The 18,294-nt window shown below is 37.7% G+C and overlaps 1 protein-coding gene across 4 annotated transcripts in view; it reads right to left on the bottom strand.

Moving 5' to 3' along the window:
• Nucleotides 1-18,294, bottom strand: part of LOC150087322 (laminin subunit gamma-1-like) — a 327,255-nt gene that overhangs the window by 17,611 nt on the left and 291,350 nt on the right. For all 4 annotated transcript variants that reach the window (XM_090371124.1, XM_090371125.1, XM_090371126.1 and 1 more), the window contains 4 exons: nucleotides 15,009-15,123; nucleotides 3,919-4,118; nucleotides 2,568-2,726; nucleotides 2,335-2,434 (listed from right to left, as the gene is read on the bottom strand). In XM_090371124.1, the coding sequence (XP_090227250.1) occupies nucleotides 2,335-2,434; nucleotides 2,568-2,726; nucleotides 3,919-4,118; nucleotides 15,009-15,123 (574 nt within the window). The remainder of the gene's footprint in view (nucleotides 1-2,334; nucleotides 2,435-2,567; nucleotides 2,727-3,918; nucleotides 4,119-15,008; nucleotides 15,124-18,294) is intronic.

Here is an 18,294-nt window from a genome sequence, read left to right as displayed (position 1 = left end):
ACAGTGGTCTCCGGCAGTTTTTAAATTCTGTACAGTAGGACCAACTGACGATGTTACCAACAGTAAATTCTAAGTGGGAAGCATTCAAGGAATTAATCATGGAAGCTACTAAAAGTTTCATACCTATTAAGAAATATTGTTCAAGGTTTAGGCCTAAATGGTTATCTAATGAACTAATGAGACTCGTAACAGGGAAGAAAATGCATGGGATGCATATGAATTATCAAGCGACTCAGAAGCCTATGGCAGATATAAGCTAGTCTGTAATCAGGTGACAAAGGAGGTTAGGCAGGCGACGGCAGATTACGAGAAATCCTTGGCAAAAGATGCTAAGAAAAACAGCAAGGATTTCTTTACTTATGTAAACTCTAAAAGGAAGGGGATGAATCTGATTGGTCCACTTGACATCGATGGTTCGACTGTTGATGATCCTGCTCAGATAGCAAACAAACTGAATGAGTATTTTGCATCTACATTCACACATGAGGAATTATTAAGGTTTGAAAATGGCAGGTTATCAAATTGTAGCAGGATACTTAATGATTTTGGAATAACTGAAAGCAAAGTGGAGGAGAAATTGTTGAAGTTACACATAAGAAAACCACCTGGGGGTGGATGGGATCTATCCAGTTATATTAAAGGAGGCGGCAAAGAAACTAAGCAAACCCTTAGCCATAATTATGAGAGCGTCCTTGGACTCAGGGGAGGTTCCCACGGACTGGAGATGTGCAAATGTATCCCCAATTCACAAAGGGGGATCGAAGGGTGACACGAGTAATTACAGACCAGTTAGTTTAACTTCTGTTCCGGGTAAAATAATGGAATCACTGGTTAAAGATGCATTGCAGGATCATCTAAACAAGACTGCAGAAATAATTCAGACACAGCATGGGTTTGTTAAGGGAAAGTCTTGTCTGACAAATTTGATAGGATATTATGATGTGGTTACAAAGGATCTGGATGCAAAAAATAATTTTGATATCATATATTTGGATTTCAGGAAAGCTTTTGACACTGTTGCGCATGGAAGACTATTGTACAAATTGGAGCAGAATGGTATTAAGGGTAAGTTGCTACAATGGATAAAAGGAAGGTTAAGTGGGAGAAGACAGAGGGTGGTAATCAGTGGGTGCTGCTCTTCTTGGACTAATGTTATTAGTGGAGTTCCACAAGGTTCAGTGTTAGGTCCACTGTTGTTTTGTATATTTATCAATGATATTGATGAAGGTATATCAGGCCTAATGTCGAAGTTTGCAGATGATACAAAGGTTGGCAGGGTTGTTAATGACAGTAATGGCAGTGTGCTACTGCAACAGGATCTAGATAATTTGGGCAGATGGGCTAAGAAGTGGCAACTGAAGTTTAACCTTGACAAATGCAAAGTACTGCATATGGGTAGAAGTAACCCCAGAGAAACGTACCAACAGTGTGGTACTACACTTAAGGTGGTAGAAAATGAAAAAGACCTGGAAGTAATTGTGCAGTCAGATATGAAGTTTTCTGAGCAATGCAGACAGGCTGCCAGGGCAGGTCATGGGGTTTTGTCAATGATATATATAGGAATTTTGCTAGCAGGGAAAAGGAGGTGATTATCCCTCTGTATAAGGCAATGGTCAGGCCACGCCTTGAGTACTGCGTACAGGTCTGGAGGCCTCATTTTAGGAAGGATGTAGATTTACTTGAGCATGTACAGAGAAGGGCAACAAGATTGGTGAGGGGAATGAAGGGATCCTCTTACCAAGAGAGGCTTAAGTTCTGCAAATTGCAGTGGCTGGAGACTAGGCACTGGCGCGGTGATCTAATTGAAGTGTATAAGGCCTTGAATGGGTTGAGCATGCTGAATTCTAATGGGATCCTTCCACTTGTTCAGATTACGAACCTAAGGGGGCATAAATTCAAATTAAGAAAAGACAGATGTAGAATAAATGTACGGAAATTTGCCTTTAGCCAGCGGGTGGTTAATTGCTGGAACAAACTTCCATCTGTCGTTGTGGAAGTTGATAGGTTGAATAAATTTAAGGAGGAACTGGACAGCATTTGGAGGGAATGGTGTGATTTTTTTTTTTTTTTTTTTTTTTTTTTGGCTGATGCTGCATAAGCTCATACACTTGCTTTCTTGCATCACATGCCACTACTACTACTACTTCCTGTGGGATCATAGATCCCTACCATTGAGTAGATGTCAGTCATTTTTTTTATCTGATGCTTGAGTAAATATATTTTAATTTTCATTTTTTAATAAGCTTTACTTGAAAAACAAGGAAAATACAGACCATTTTATGGGAAAAAAAGTAAGCTGAACTGTTATTGTAAAATTAGTAAATATGCACTTACTTAGTGCTCCTAATATATCTTCCAAGTTATCTAAAGCATCTTTAGCCTTTTTAGAGGCAGTTAAAGCTCCAGTTTTAGCATGATTTGCTCTCTCTAGTGCCTTGGAAAGAGAAAGAAAAGCAATAATTTCATTGCACATACTACAGTTCCCCCTTATTTCAAGAAAACTAAAGCAATTAAAAACTTTAGAAATAACAACAGAATATTAAAATTTATCAATGTAATTAACTTACTTCTTTGCTAAGTTTTCCATCATGCTCACCCTGATCTTCATACCCTCTCATCCGTTTGTCTGTGTCAATGACCTGTTCTGCTAGATCTTCTGCCTGGTCCCCGAGTTTGTTTGCACGATCACGAGTTTGATCAGCATCATCACGAATTCTATCTGCACTCTATAAGATAAACTATACTAAATTTTCTCTACTAAATTTCTTATTTGTGTCATATTGTTGTTTTAATAGTAGTTTTAACTACATTAAACATTGTTTTAAGTTAATGTTAGTAAGGTCAAACAGAACATCACATTTGTACCAGGATGACATATTAAATGGTGCTAGTATTATTTAACATAGCATTTGTTCAGATTTATATAATCTTTATTACTTAAAAGTATACAGTGAATAATTTAATCAGAAGAAACTAAACCAGAACAGCGAATTTTGTCAGTTATGCTGTGGAACAGCACGGGGCTTCTTTACTTACATTCAGTAGTCCACATTCCTTGAGGGGAAAAAAAAAAAAAAAAAAAAAAGCACTTCCCATCTAACCTGTCCATCCCTTCTAGACAGTTTGTGTAGTTCTTCCTTGCATTTATTCAAACTTCCCACTAAGTGAAGACAAATTTTTGCACATCTATCCTTCCTCAATTTGAATTGATGTGCATAGTCTGAGCCAGGGCCATGCAAATGGAGGTGCACTGGATGTGCCACACCAGGACCCCAATCGAGGGAAACATGAATAAACAAGGCCCCTTAATCCCATTTGCATGCCCTGGTCTTAGCAAAAGGAAAGATTCTACCAGTTTACCCAATCCATCCAAGCCTTTTAAGAGCATTTGGGTCTGGAGGCTGCACCTAAAAAAAGGAAGGGGATGAGCTTCGAGAGAAAGTTCTCAAAGTTTGAAGAGTGCCTTTTAGTGTCCATGTGAATAATAGCTAAGAAGATGCAGATGTGTCTGAGGGGTAGATCTGTATAAGACCCTGGAAGGAGGATAAGTAAAATGAACAAGAACTGGGGGAAGAACACAAATATCAAATCATAAGGAGTAACAGAAGAGTGATTCTTATGAATTTTACCTTTGGGCAGCATGTTATACAACACTGAAATAAATCACTCTCAATGTGTTGAAAGAAAAGAGTTGTGCAAAGTTCAAGATGGAATTGGATGGTAACTTTTTTTTTTTTTTTTTTGGAAGATGTAGGACAAAGTTTACTTTATTAGCATCACTTAGCCATTCTAATACTGTATAAATGTCTGGGACATAAGAAAGGGTTTTTTTTTTTTTTTTTTTTTTTTTTTTCATGGAATAATGCAGTAGCAGAAACTCACAAAGGTATCAGATGTTCTTATTTATTTATCTCTTACCTTTGATGCTGTTTCAGCAACTCGCTGTGCTTCATGAGCAATGTCCCTTGCAGCAATGGCATCTTCAATTGCTCCACTTAGTGCATCTTCTGCATCATGTGTTTTATCTTCAGCATCTTGAATCAATTTACGAATCTGAGGTACTTTCTTAAGGGCATCATCAGCCTTGCCTTTACTTTCTCGTACTTGTTTGCCGAATCCTAATAAACAGTTATGCGATATTTTGAGACTGAGATTTGGGTCTACAGGATTTAAATGGTCAAAGATAAATGCAATATTTATCTTTGCCCATTAACCCATAAAGCAGAACACAGCAAAACAAAGTTATTATTCCTAGTATGTAAAGTAACTTATAAATAAGAAGCATGCTGGTATTATTATTAGTTTAACCAACACAAATAAAATATTCATTAGATTAAATGTAGAATGAGTAATCCTTTTTGAATTGTAATTTAAATTTTTAAATTTTTTGCTTTCCTTTAAATTTTCACATTCATCTTAAGAGGAACATTTTAGTTTTACACTTTACTTTTATTACTTTTATTACTTGGCCAGAGTGCCAGGTTATTCTCAAATAAGATCCAGAAAATGAAGTAAGCACTTGAGATCATCTAAGCTCTGTTTTGCATAAATTCAAATTACAGGGGAAGAGGTTAAGACTAGATAGTAAGAATTTTTCTTTTAGCCAGGGAATTGATTGCTGGAACAAGTTGCCTTTGTAAGTAATTGAGACTGACAGTTTGAAGAAATTCAAAGGTCAACTGGATTGTGTTTTCTTATCTACTTTTTTTTTTTTTTTTTTGGCCAGTACGGCAAAATCCTGTGGCTAATACTAATAAAATGTGAATTTTGCCAGTGAAATTTAATTTGTAGTGTGCAGTGTAGTCTTTAAAAAAGACTGTTTTTTCACCTTTTTATCTCAATAATGTGTTGTTTCTCCACCTGCTTACAAATGCCTGATCTCCAGTTTTTGAAAATCAAAAGTTGGCAACTATGAAGAAATTCAGAGCAGAACTACTTCATGAACAATTCTCTGTTCATCCAACATGTATTGTACCTTTGCAGAGGACTGGAAGTAAGCAGTTTCTGAAAGCCCACTGACTCTGTGAATTTTATATGAGGCATGAACTGATTTTGATATTGATGCAGAAACTTTATTTTTATGAACTAAAGTTAATTTTTTAATAGAACTCTCCAAAATAATCTGCTTTCCTGAATTGTTTTCTCTTAATTCAGTTATGTTTTAGATAAACTTAACTGAAAAAGTTTTATAGCAGCAATATCTGAGAAATATATGGAGAAATGCCTGATTTTCTATAGCACCTCTTAAAAAAAAAAATTTGCCTCCTTGCATAAAATTTATCCATATATCAGAGTGTTTCATACTCATTCTCGAAGGAAGCAGGTATACAAGTCACTTTTAACCAAGTGTTTTAGATAAACTTAACTGAAAAAGTTTTATAGCAGCAATATCTGAGAAATATATGGAGAAATGCCTGATTTTCTATAGCACCTCTTAAAAAAAAAAATTTGCCTCCTTGCATAAAATTTATCCATATATCAGAGTGTTTCATACTCATTCTCGAAGGAAGCAGGTATACAAGTCACTTTTAACCAAAGGATATCTACCCAGTTTGCAGTAGATTAAATCAAATGTAAAAATTAGTGTTTTTCCTTTTTTTTTTTTTCTTTCTTTTTTTGTTATTGAATTTCTTCTGAGTCAAGCTTTAAAATGTAACATTTTCTGAGAACTGAATCCAATTAATAACCCACTTGAAGGCACCAAGAAGTACTGGAAACTCATCCACAAAAAATTTCAAATCTGAAAATGATGCACTGCCTCAGGGTTTATAAGTACAGTATATAAGTTTTAAATGGGAACTTGCACATGATGTGGTCACATGTAACCATATCATACTTCCTCAATGAGCAAAATAAGGCATTTTCATCTCTTGTTTTAGACTCTCCAAGACCTAAACAGTAGAAATGGCTATGAGTAAGAGCACATATGAAGTTCTCTGAGCAGTGCAGATGGGCTGCCAGAGCAGGTCATGGAGACTTGTTAATGATATATAGGAATTTTGCTAGCAGAGACAAGGAGGTGATTATTCCCTTGTATAAGGCAATGGTCAGGCCACACCTTGAGTACTGCGTACCGGTCTGGAGGCCTAATTTTATGAAGGATGTAGAGTTGCTAGAATGAGTATACAAAGAAGGGCAAGATTGGCTAGAAAAATGAAGGGGCACTCTTACCAAGAGAGACTTAAGTTCTGCAAGTTGCAGCATCTGGAGACTAGGCACCTGCAAGGTGATCTGATTGAGTGTATTGTGTGGGTGCGAGAGTACATGTGAACAGAGGAAGTTTTTACGGTTCCAGCAAATAGAGAAGTTTTTGCTTTTTTATTGACTTAAATTGGCATATTAATTTATTTTTTAGAGTTGCTTTATATTCCTAGTAACAATACTTTAGTTTAAACTGAATGTAGATAGAGATTTTGTTGGTTATTACTTAGTATCAGTAAGGGTATCAAATCCACGTGTGGATAGGTTTTGCAGCTCCAGCGAACGACAAGTTTTAATTATACTTAGCCACCATTCGTAACTTGCCGCCATTATTATAAGATACAATGTGTGCTAGCGTAAGGTTTACAGAAAACTAGATAGCGAGTATAGTAGTATCAATTAATCAGTAAAATTTATTAATGTTATTAAATTTCACTGTCAATTGAATTGTACTTTTTTAATTAAATAAATATAGCGACCTAGTTATTACAAATGTAACATCATAAATTAATACATGTAAGTTGACAGGGGATAAGAAAGTCATATAATGTAACTTGGAGATAATTGGAATTTTATTGAACTTGAATAGAAATCATGACTCAGACCAGAGAAGCAAAGCAAAAGGCTCAAACTAGTGGAAGTGTTGTGGCTCAAGGGAGAACTGAGGGGGGCGCGGTTGTCCTCTGAATCACAGTCTATTGAAATGCACTGCTTGTTGGATGTTTGTGGAGCAATCAGGAATGGGACATGATATTGTTATGTTATGTTATGTTATTTTGGTTTTTAGGAGCATTAGCAACTAAGGCCATATTGCTCCTGGAATGTGCGGTGGTTATTCCCTTGACCTTTCCGCATCCTCCGTATTTGGTGGTGACGGGCTCGAACCCCGGTCTAATCAAGAAGCGTGTGCTACGCACTGCTGCTCCTTCCCACCTGGCTACGGAGACGCCTACATGATATTGTGAAGGGGAATGTCTTTGTGTGTGTGCGCGATGTAAGGAGTGCAAGAAACTCAGGCGCCAACTCGGCATTGTTATAGGCTTATATGAGCTTGAAGGACAGGGTGGATGCCTTCGAAAGATTTAAATTGAGGGGCCCATCAAGCTCTCAGCTGCCCACATCAATGCCAGAGCTTGCACTTGAACAGCGGCAACCCCTAAAGCAGAATGCCCTGGTCCCAAAGGAACTAGTTGTTGTAGGTGACTCTATTGTCAGAGAAACGGGAAACATATTGTGCAAAAAGATAGGTGGAACAGGACCAGGGTATGTCTGCCAGGAGCAAAGGTTGATGATGTTGTAGGGAGATATCATCCTTTAAGGGCACAAAGGGTGATATTGTTGTACACGTTGGCACTAATGATATTAAGAGTAGGAGACCGGCAGAATTACTTAACAAGTACAAGACAATGCTGGAAAAAAAAGCCGTGAGTTAGGGTTAAATTTGAAAGTGTCTGCAATTCTGTCCAGACACGATGGGAGGGAGTATATGATGAGAGCCTTGTCGATCAGTTCGGCCCTGGAGAGATTGTACAAGGCTCAAGGATAGAATTTTTCTCAGCCTGGCCTGTGCTTGTTAACAGGAGAGACTGCTTCTACAAGGATAGGATACACTTAAATAGAAAGGGTGCAAGAATATTTGCTGATGTTATCGAGGCAGAGTTAGGTGGGTCAAAAAACTGCTAGCTTGGGGGGGGGGGAGAGAATACACTTACTAATAGATTAACAGTAGCCGCTGGCAGAAGTGAAAGTGATTCTTGCACTACTTCTATTGAAATGCAATTGAGCAGCAGCCTGGAAAGCAAGGCAATGGGAATTTCCAGGACTGCTGGGAGTCATAGTGGAACAAGTAAATAAGTGGGCTCTGTTAGGGTAACTAAGAGTAGAAACAGGTGCATGTATACTTGCATGTACAACAATGCTAGAAGTATAGTTAATAAATTTGATGAGCTTGAAGTGCTAGTCAAGACATCGAAGGCAGATACTGTTGGAATATCAGAGACATAGTGTCACACAGACATAAGCATGAGGGCCCTCAGCTGCCCACATCAACTCCAGAGCTTGCACTTGGTCATCACGCAACACGGCGGCAACCCCCAAGGCAGAATGCGCTGGTCCCACAGGAACTAGTAGTTGTTGGCGACTCTATTGTCAGTGAAACGGGGAACATGCTTTGTAAAAAGGATAGGTGGAACAGGACCAGGGTATGTCTGCCAGGGGTTGATGACGTTGTTGAGCGGATATCATCTTTTAAGGGCACAAAAGGTGATATTGTTGTACACGTTGGCACTAATGATATTAAGAGTAGGAAACTGGCAGAAACTGGCACGACAGGAGGGAGTATATGATGAGAGCCTTGTCAATCAATTCGTCCTTGGAAAGACTGTGCAAGGCTCAAGGGGTAGAATTTTTTTCTGCCTGGTCTGTACTTGTTAACAGGAGAGACTGCTTCTACAGGGATGGGATACACTTAAATAGAAAGGGTACAAGAATATTTGCTGATGCTATCAAGGCAGTGTTAGGTGGGTCGGAAAACTGCTAGCTTGGGGGGGGGAGATACAAGGACTAATAGAAAAACAGTAGCCACTGGCAGAGGTGAAAGTGATTCTTGCACTGCTTCTATTGGAATGAGCAGAAGCCTGGAAAACAAGATGCAGGATGTTTCAGAGACTGCTGGTAGTCATTGCGGTACTACTAAACACATGGGTTGTGTTAGGGTAGCTAAGAATAGGAACAGGTGCATGTATACTTGCGTGTACACCAATGCTAGGAGTTTGGTAAATAAATTTGATGAATTTGAGGTATTGCTCAAAGCATCAAAGGCGGATATTGTTGGGATATCAGAGACATGGTGTCACACAGATATAAGGAATGCAGAACTGGAATTTGGGGAGTACAACAAATTGTAGGATAGACAGGATAGGAAGGGAGGAGGGGTTATTCTATTAGTTAAGAAACACATAAAATCCAAGGAAGTGAAGCCAGTCGACATTGCTGGACAGTGCAGTGTCGAGTCAGTTGGTGTGACATAAGCATTGGGAGATCAAAATTGAGAGTAGGAGTGTGCTATAGGCCTAATGACTCTGATGAGTATAATAAGAAACTGTACAGGGAAATAGAGTGGGCCAGTAAATCAGAGAGTCTTATAATGGGGGATTTTAATTTCCCAGATACTGACTGGAATTTGTGGGTTGGTCACTCACACACTAGCAAGGATTTTGTGGATTTATTGGATGATTGTTTTCTTCATCAGCACGTTCGGGAGGCAACTAGAGGGAGTAATATACTTGATTTGATTATCAGTAATGATTCTTCATGCATTAAGAATTTGCAGATAAAGGAACCACTAGGTGGCAGTGATCACAGTGTGCTGAAGTGCGATTTACTGAAAGAGGTAACTACCATCAAGGGTAAAGGGAAGGGTTATTTCTTTCGTAAAGGTGACTACGATGGTCTGAGACAGTATTTAAATTCTATACGGTGGAACCATCTGATGATGTTACCAACAGCAAATTCAAAATGGGAAGCATTCAAAGAATTAATCTTGGAAGCTACTAGGCTTTTAATAACAACAAAGAAATATTGTTCAAGATTTAGGCCTAGATGGATGTTAAATGAACTAATTAGACATCTGACAGAGTAGAAAAATGCATGGGATACATTTAAAGTATCAGGTGACACAGAAGCCTATGGCAGATATGTCTTAATACAAAGGAGGTTAGGCAGGCGAAGGCCGATTACGAGAAATATTTGGCAAAGGATGCGAAGGAAAATAGCAAAGAGTTCTTTACTGATGTAAACTCTAGAAGGCAGGGAGTGAATCAGATTGGTCCACTTGATATCGATGGTTCAACTGTTGATGATCCTGCTTGGGTAGCTGACAAACTAAATGAATATTTTGCATCGACGTTCACACATCAGGAGTTATTCAGGGAGGGGAATGCCGGAGGTGTATTCAACTGTGGCAGTAAGCTGGATAATCTTGTAATAACTGAGAGAAAAGTGGAGGAGAAATTGTTGAAGATAAACACAAGAAAGGCACCTGGGGTGGATGTAATCTATCCAGTTATATTAAAGGAGGTGACAAAGGAAGTAAGTAAACCCTTAGCCATAATTATGAGAGCTTCCCTGGACTGCAGATGTGCAAATGTGACCGCAATCCACAAAGGAGGATCAAAGGGAGACACAGGTAATTACAGACCTGTTAGTTTAACTTCTGTTCCAGGGAAATTAATGGAGGCACTGTTAAAAAAGCATTGCAGGATCATCTAGACAAGAGTTCAGTTATAGCTCAGACACAGCATGGGTTTGTTAAGGGGAAGTCTTGTCTGAATAATTTAATTGGATACTATGATGTAGCATCCAAAGGAATTGGATGCAAAGAATAACACTGATATCATATATTTGGATCTTAGAAAAGCCTTTGATACTGTTGCACATGGAAAACTGCTGAACAAATTGGAGCAGTGTGGCATTGGAGGCAAATTGCTGCTATGGATAAAGGGATGGTTGAGTGGGAGAAGACAGAGAATGGTAATCAATGGACACTGCTCTTAGTGGACAAATGTTATTAGTGGAGTCCCTTGGGGTTCAGTGTTGAGTCCATTGTTGTTTTCTGTATTTATAAATGATATTGATGATGGTATATCAGGCTTAATGTCCAAGTTTTCAGACGATACGAAGGTTGGCAGGGTTGTTAATGACACTAATGACAGTACACTGCTGCAACAGGATCTAGAAAAGTTGAGCAAATGGGCTGAGACGTGGCAAATAAAGTTTAACACTGGGAAATGTAAAGTACTACATATGGGAAGCATTAATTCCAGAGTAACGTACTGACTCTGTGGTACAACACTGACAGTGGTAGAGAATGAAAAGGACCTGGGGGTAATTGTGCAGGCAGATATGAAGTTTTCTGAGCAGTGCAGATAGTCTGCAACAGTAGCTCATGGTGTCTTGTCAATGATATATAGGAATTTTTCTAGTAGGAATAAGGAGGTGTTATCCCCTTGTAAAAGGCAGTGGTCAGACCACACCTGTATACCGGCCTGGAGTCCTCATTTTAAGAAGGATATAGAGCTGTTGGAAAGAGTACAGAGAAGGGCAACAAGATTAGTGAATGGAACAAAGGGTTGCTCTTATGAAGAAAGGCTTAAGTTTTGCAAATTACAGTGTCTGGGGACTAGGCACCTGTGAGCTGATCTGATTGAGGTGTATAAAGCCTTGAATGGTTTGAGCATGCTCAGTGTAGATGGGATTCTTCCTCTTGCTCAGAACAATCACCTCAGAGGGCATAAATTCAAATTGAGGAAAGACGGTTGTAGATGTGCGGAAGTTTGCCTTTAGCCAGTAGGTGGTTGATTGCTGGAACAAACTTCCATCTGTCGTTGTAGAAGTTGATAGCTTAAATAGATTCAAGGCAGAACTTGAGAAACATTTGGAGCGAGTGGATGGGTGAAATAAGGGTTTTTTTTTTTTTTTTTGGCTGATGCTATATAAGCTTGCTTGCTTTCTTTCATCATGTGCCTTTGCTAATGCTAAGGCCTTGAATGGTTTGAGCAGGCTCAATGCTGATGGGATTCTTCCACTTTCTCAGATTACAAACCTGAAGGGGCATAGATTTAAATTGGGGAAAGATAGTTGCAGAATAGATGTATGGAAGTTTGCTTTTAGCCAGTAGGTAGGTGATTGCTTGAACAGACTTCCATCTGTTATTGTGGAAGTTGATCACTTAAATAAATTTAAGGCTGAGCTAGATAAACATTTGGAGTGACCGGATGGGTGAAATGGGAAGGTTTGTTTTTATTTTGGCTGATGCTGTGTAAGCTTGCTTTTTGCATCATATGATCCAACTAATGCTAATCCTTCTGATTTAGTCTACTGTGGTAGTCATTTTCCAAAATGAAAGTGGAAGATGTAAAAACTGTTAGTTAAATAAATTTGCATGTAACATTCTTCAATATATTTAGAAGTAATGACCTCAGTACTTGGATGTGAGCTGGGCCGTTTTTTTGCATGGGTGCACCTGGCAGATGCTAGGGGCCTTGGTTACTGGGGCCTCACTTGTTGATCTTAAATAATTTTTAAAAAGACCCTCTGTCTCTATTAATATTTAGAAAAATAATTAACAAATTATCCAGTTCTTTTAATACATAGTGTTAGGAATGCAACTAAGAGAGACCCAGAAAAAAAGTAAACCAACATTTAAACTGAATAGGGGCCACATTTGGAAATTTGCCAGGCGGGCCTGAGAGTTCTTAAAACAGCCCTGGATGTGAGGTGCACTGGATTGAAGAGCTATATCTGGATTTTCAAACATCAGCATAACATTTAAAAGAAACAAGCAAACTGCTTTCTATACGAGACAGACTTTCTATACGAGTGAGGATAACATGCCTAGAATTATCAGCCTGCTTGGCTTGTTTACAATTGTTTTCGCCAAAAGTCTACAATTCTGAAGTTTTTTTCTCATGTGTCTTTCAAAACTTTTGGATCATGAACTGGAGTTGAATACGAGATTGCTTTTCAATTTGATTATTCTGAAAAGTGCTCATATTGCTTTTCTCATCACTGCTGACCTTTTCTTCTTTAAACAGACTTAAAAGGTTGCCACTCTTCTACCAGTCTAGTTACACGTTTAACCACAGACACACACACACACGCGCTTCAAAATATTTTTTACTTCAGTGGCATACATCAGTTAAAATTGTTTAAATCTATCTTTCCTTTTTACCACTTCTTTCTAGATAGTAGCAAATTTCTACGAGTATTCATTCACTTTTACAGGAAGGCATGCAGATTCTTTTTCAGCACAAGTTACTAATATGACAAAGGCCAGCGTATTACTACCAACAGGAGATATTTCCTCTTTGAATAGTCTTGTTACTCCAGTTTTCAGACATACCATAAACAGATGCATTATCAACACTAAGTGATAGACAGTTTTTTGAAGAAATCCCACATACTTTGAGGTTGTTCAGAAGAATATGTCCAATGTTGTCGCCTTCCATTGCTGGCATTGAGAGCAAGTTGCTTTTGATTTGACGATTTGTTTTATTTTCATTACAAAAGATTACCAGAATGGTATATAGTTTTGAATCACTTTAATTACTGCTATCTGTAGTAATCAAAAATGGCCCACTTTTCAGAGCTATCACTGTAATTTTCCTGACTATGCAGTTTTATTAAAAATGCGTTATTTTCATCTTCCACAGTCATTTTTTTTTTTTTTTTTCTCGCTATTTCTGTATTGGGGAAACATGTTTCTGAAAGACGCATCTACATGATCAGCACAACTCAGAGGAAGATTATGTTCTATGAAAAAAGATGCAAATAAATATTCACCATGTATGACATCATCACCATGAAATACAATATATTTTCTCATTTCCTTCTGTGCACTAAATGCTGTCTTTATTCTTATTTTTGCAAATGTCTGATTAAATTGTTTCCCACCACTTTAAATTGAAAAATCACACTTACATATATTGTAAGCAAGACAAATGCATTACTTTTTCAGATTTTACAATACATGGAATGTGTAGTATATATGTCACCTGAAATTTTGTCATTTCTGTGGAATCTCACTGAAAGACATTATTAGTTAGCTTTCCACTATGTAACTGTTATGAAATTATTACACAGAACGTTGCTATTATCACACTACCACAGCACATCTGAGGCAGTGATAAGCAGAAATGTGCAAAATTTAAAAAAAATTCCAATTTTTATGTAGTTTTGTTTTATTTTATTTATTTATTTATTTTTACAAAAAGAAGGATGGAGGAAAACCGACCTTTTGCAAAAAGAGAGAGAAACTCTTTGTTATCAACCATATTATGATGATGGGATGGGAAATGATCAAATTGAGTAAAAAAGACAGATTCTCCACTGTAATTCTAGAGAGTTGGCAGCCATGTTGTTCACTCTGAAAAGGCTGAAAAATTAATTCATCTGAAAAACAAAAACTACTAGAAAAAACCTCTACCAATTATTGATATGCATCAAGGTTATCCAGAATTTCAATTTGGTGTAGCTCACAAATTATGCAACCACATTTTTAATCATATAATAGTGAAACCAAAGGTATCACAAATACATATATAAAAAAAAAAAAAAAAACCCACTTTTATTAAAGATTTGGTGTTTTCTCTTCTGAAAGATTTAAAAAATAGACAATAAAGTCAGGGATGGAAAAGGAGTGATATTAGTAACCGACTTGATAAACCAAATAAGTCAAGATGGTGAAATGAGTCAGGAAGAAGTTATAGATTGCATTAAGTAAGAACAAAAAGTATTTTGAATTTCAATCCTATAGTATAGCATCTTACAAGATAATGAAAATGAAGATCAAGAAGGAGCCATTCAAACAAATGTGGTGAAACATGAAGATGCTGTTTATATATGTATATATATGTATATATATGTATATATATATATGGTGTGTGTGTGTGTGTGTGTGTGTGTGTGTGTGTGTGTGTGTGTGTGTGTGTGTGTGTGTGTGTGTGTGTGTGTGTGTGTGTGTGTGTGTGTGAACGATGCCACTCTATCCTTTTGTTGGTACTAGATTGTAATTCAAATAAATATGCTAACGCCTAATGAGACATCAAACCCAAGCAAATATTCCACATCCACAAAGTGATATGCTATTAATCTAAATTTTCTCACTGAATCTCATCAATATACATATATTAAAATTTTATAAAACTTAAACTTTTTACTGCATTCAAATAAAATAAAATTTAATAAATTTCTTACTTTATGAATATTTTTATGATCGTAATTGTTAAATAAAAGAAATATATAAATACCTTTCAATGTATGTAGTGTATTGTTGGCATCGTGTAATATTTTTTCACCTGCTGCAACAGAATCACTGGCTTTTGCTAGAGCAGCATCTGTATCGGCTAGCATTTCATCAGTGCTCTATTGAAATATAATTCATATTATCCCGTCACTTATTTTGAAAACTATAAAAATTCTGTAATTCAATTAATAATTCTAAACATGTTATTATTAGACATCAGATTATACACATTTACATGTGTATATGCAAATGAATATGTGGCTGTTTTAATTAGCCAGAGACAGCGAGAAACTTCGGACAAGTAAAAGGGACATTTATAGGAGTTGTGTAAGAACTACCAAAAAAATGTGACATTACAGAAGTTGATACAAAATGCTCGAAAATATGGTCAAATTACATCACTATGGCGTATGACCCCCCCAACACCAACTTTAAACTAGCCTGACTGTGGTGAACCATGCTCGATATAAGGGTGTCTATGAGATTCTGTGGAAAAAAAATCCCATTCTGCCACCAGCGCAGACCTTAGCTCACCAAGTGACCGAGGAGTTGGCTGTCGGCATGCAATGTGATGCCCAGGGGCATTCCACACATGTTTAATTAGATTTAAGTCTGGTGATTGTGCTGGCTATGACAGTTGCTGGATATCTACAGTTTCAAGATATTTCTCCACAATTTGAGCTCTATGTGCATTGCCATGCATGAAAAAAAATCTGGACCAACTGCATCCCTAAAAAGTTGCACATAAGAGTCTGAGGATCTGTTCTCAGTACCCCTGTCAAAAACACAAAGAGATGTGCAGCCTTTGATCATTATTCTACCCCACACAAGGATACTGCATCCACTGAAGTGTCCTTTTCTCTGATGTTGAGGGATGGTACCACATTCCTCATTGTCTCCAGATGAAATAATGTCTAGAATCTGTTTGCAGGCTACAACTGGACTCATCAGAGAACTGAACTGTACCCCATTTGTCAGGGCTCCAAGTCACATGTTTATGCCACCAGATTCTATGAGATCTGCACTGGTTTGGGGGTTAATGGGGTACAAACCACTACCTTCCTTGTGTAGAGTCCCCTTGAATTGAGCTTTCTTAACACAGTCCAGTTGGAAATGTTTTCATCTGTGGCTGCAGCATCCTCAAGAGACAGTTGATGACAGGACATTGTAGGGTTCCGTCTTGCTGTTAGAGCTAGATAGCAGTTTGTTCTGGTTGGTATAGCCCTCGGGCGATCTTGGCCAGCTCTTTTTGCAATAGTTCCTGTCTCCTGAAACTGCTTCCATAGTGTCAAGATGACACTGTGTGACACATTAAGCCAATGTACCACCTCTGCCTGCGACTGCCGACTTCAAGTCGTCCAAATGACCCACCATCTCAAAGGATCATCTAAATGACAATGATTTGCCATCCTGAGTACTGGAGATGTGGCTATTCCACTGAGCAAGCCAAAAAAATAGGAATGAAGTTATGTGGTTGCAACCTGTGAATAATGAGGCATGAATAATTTGTATAATGTGTGGCTCTGCAAGGTGGTAGATTGTTTCGCATTCCCATTTTTGCTTTCCGCTGCTTATGTTAGACCAAACACATTCAATATTGTACTGGCCACCTAAGTCAATGGATGTGCCGACTTAGATTTTATGCATTTAACTAAGAGCATAATTCTCCTCCCCCTTCTGTTTTCTGTGTACTTTCTGTATATATTGTAATGTGCATATTTAAATTCTGTATCCTTCGTGTCTGAGTGATACAATGTCTCCAATATCCATACTATGTTCACATTTGAATCTTGATCAATACTTCAAATTCATCAATTTTGTTTAATGTATCCCTAGCATTAATGTACATGCAAGTATACATGCTTCTGTTTTTATTCTTAGTAACCCCATGTATCTGCTTGTTCTATGGGGACCCCTCAGCAGGCCTTCTAATCCCTGGCACCTTGCTTTCCAGGTTCCAATAGAACACTGCCTTGATAGCATCAGAAAATATTCTTGAACCCTTTCTATTTAAGTGTATCCCATCCCAATAAAAACAGTCTCTGTAAACAAGCAGAGACCACAATGAGAAAACTCTCCCCTGTGGGCCCTTACACAGTCTCTCCATTCTGAATTGATTGATAAGGTTCTAATCACATATTCCATCCTAACATATGTGAGCAGAATTGCAGCTGCTTAACCTACAAATTTTCTCAACATTTTCCTGTACTTGTTAAGTAAATCCTCAGATATCCTGCCCTTATTAGTATTAATACCAATGTGTACAACAGTATCAGCTTTTGTGCCTTTAAAAGATGATAGCTGTTCTACAATATCATCAACTTTTGTCCCTGGCAGACATACCCTGGTCCTAATTTCATCTGGCCTTCTTTGGAGAATATATTTCTCTGACAACAGAGTTACCAACAACAGCTACTTCCTGTGGGACCAGTACATTCTGCCATGGAGGATCTTGTGTCTTCTATTGAATGAGTTTGGTCTCCAACACTGTGTTTGGCAGCTCAATGCTTGAAGGATTCCTCTTTTTTAATTTCTTCATATGCATCAATTGTTTCTCAAATCCTCATAAAAGTCTATCAGAATGTTGACTTGGTACTTAAGCTGCTCATACTTTCTGCAATTAAAGCACAGAAAGACCCCTTGGTCATATAATATCCCACTGTGGATAACCTCTCAAAATCAGAAATTTGCACAGCGAATGTAACTGTGATTCACAAGAGAACCACCATCAATGGTTCTTTCCCAAGTTTGATGCATTCTTGCTATTTTGAGCTTCTTGCTCAAAAGGTTTACTTATGTGAACACTAGAAGTGAGGTGAGAAATCACATTGGCCTACTTGATATCAGTGGTTCAACTGTTGATGATCCTGCTCAGGTTGCTGATGAATTGAATAAGTATTTTGCATCTATATTCACATATGAGGAATTCTCTAGGGAAGCCGATGCTAGAAGTTTATCACTCTAGCACGGAGCTAAATTATTTGTAAAACTGAGAGGAAAGTGGAACAGATATTGTTGAAGTAAAACCATAAGATATATTAAGGGAGACAGCAAAGGAGGTAAGCAAACACTTAGCCATAATTATGAGAGCATCTTTGGGGATACAGTCATACATCTTTGAAGGTATGTGACTGTATCCCCATATCACAAAGGGAATCAAAGAGTGATGCAAGTAATTAAAGATCTGTTAGTTTACTTCTATTCCAGGAAAAAAATTATTTGATTTTGACTTTACTGGCACAAAAATGACTACTATTTTACTGCACCAGGAAAAGATTAAAATACCAACG

This window comes from Mastigoproctus giganteus, chromosome 4 (assembly GCF_048544385.1).
Source record: "Mastigoproctus giganteus isolate SK-2022 chromosome 4, ASM4854438v1, whole genome shotgun sequence".
NCBI lineage: Eukaryota > Metazoa > Arthropoda > Arachnida > Uropygi > Thelyphonidae > Mastigoproctus > Mastigoproctus giganteus.
This window is presented reverse-complemented; position numbering and strand designations above follow the sequence as displayed.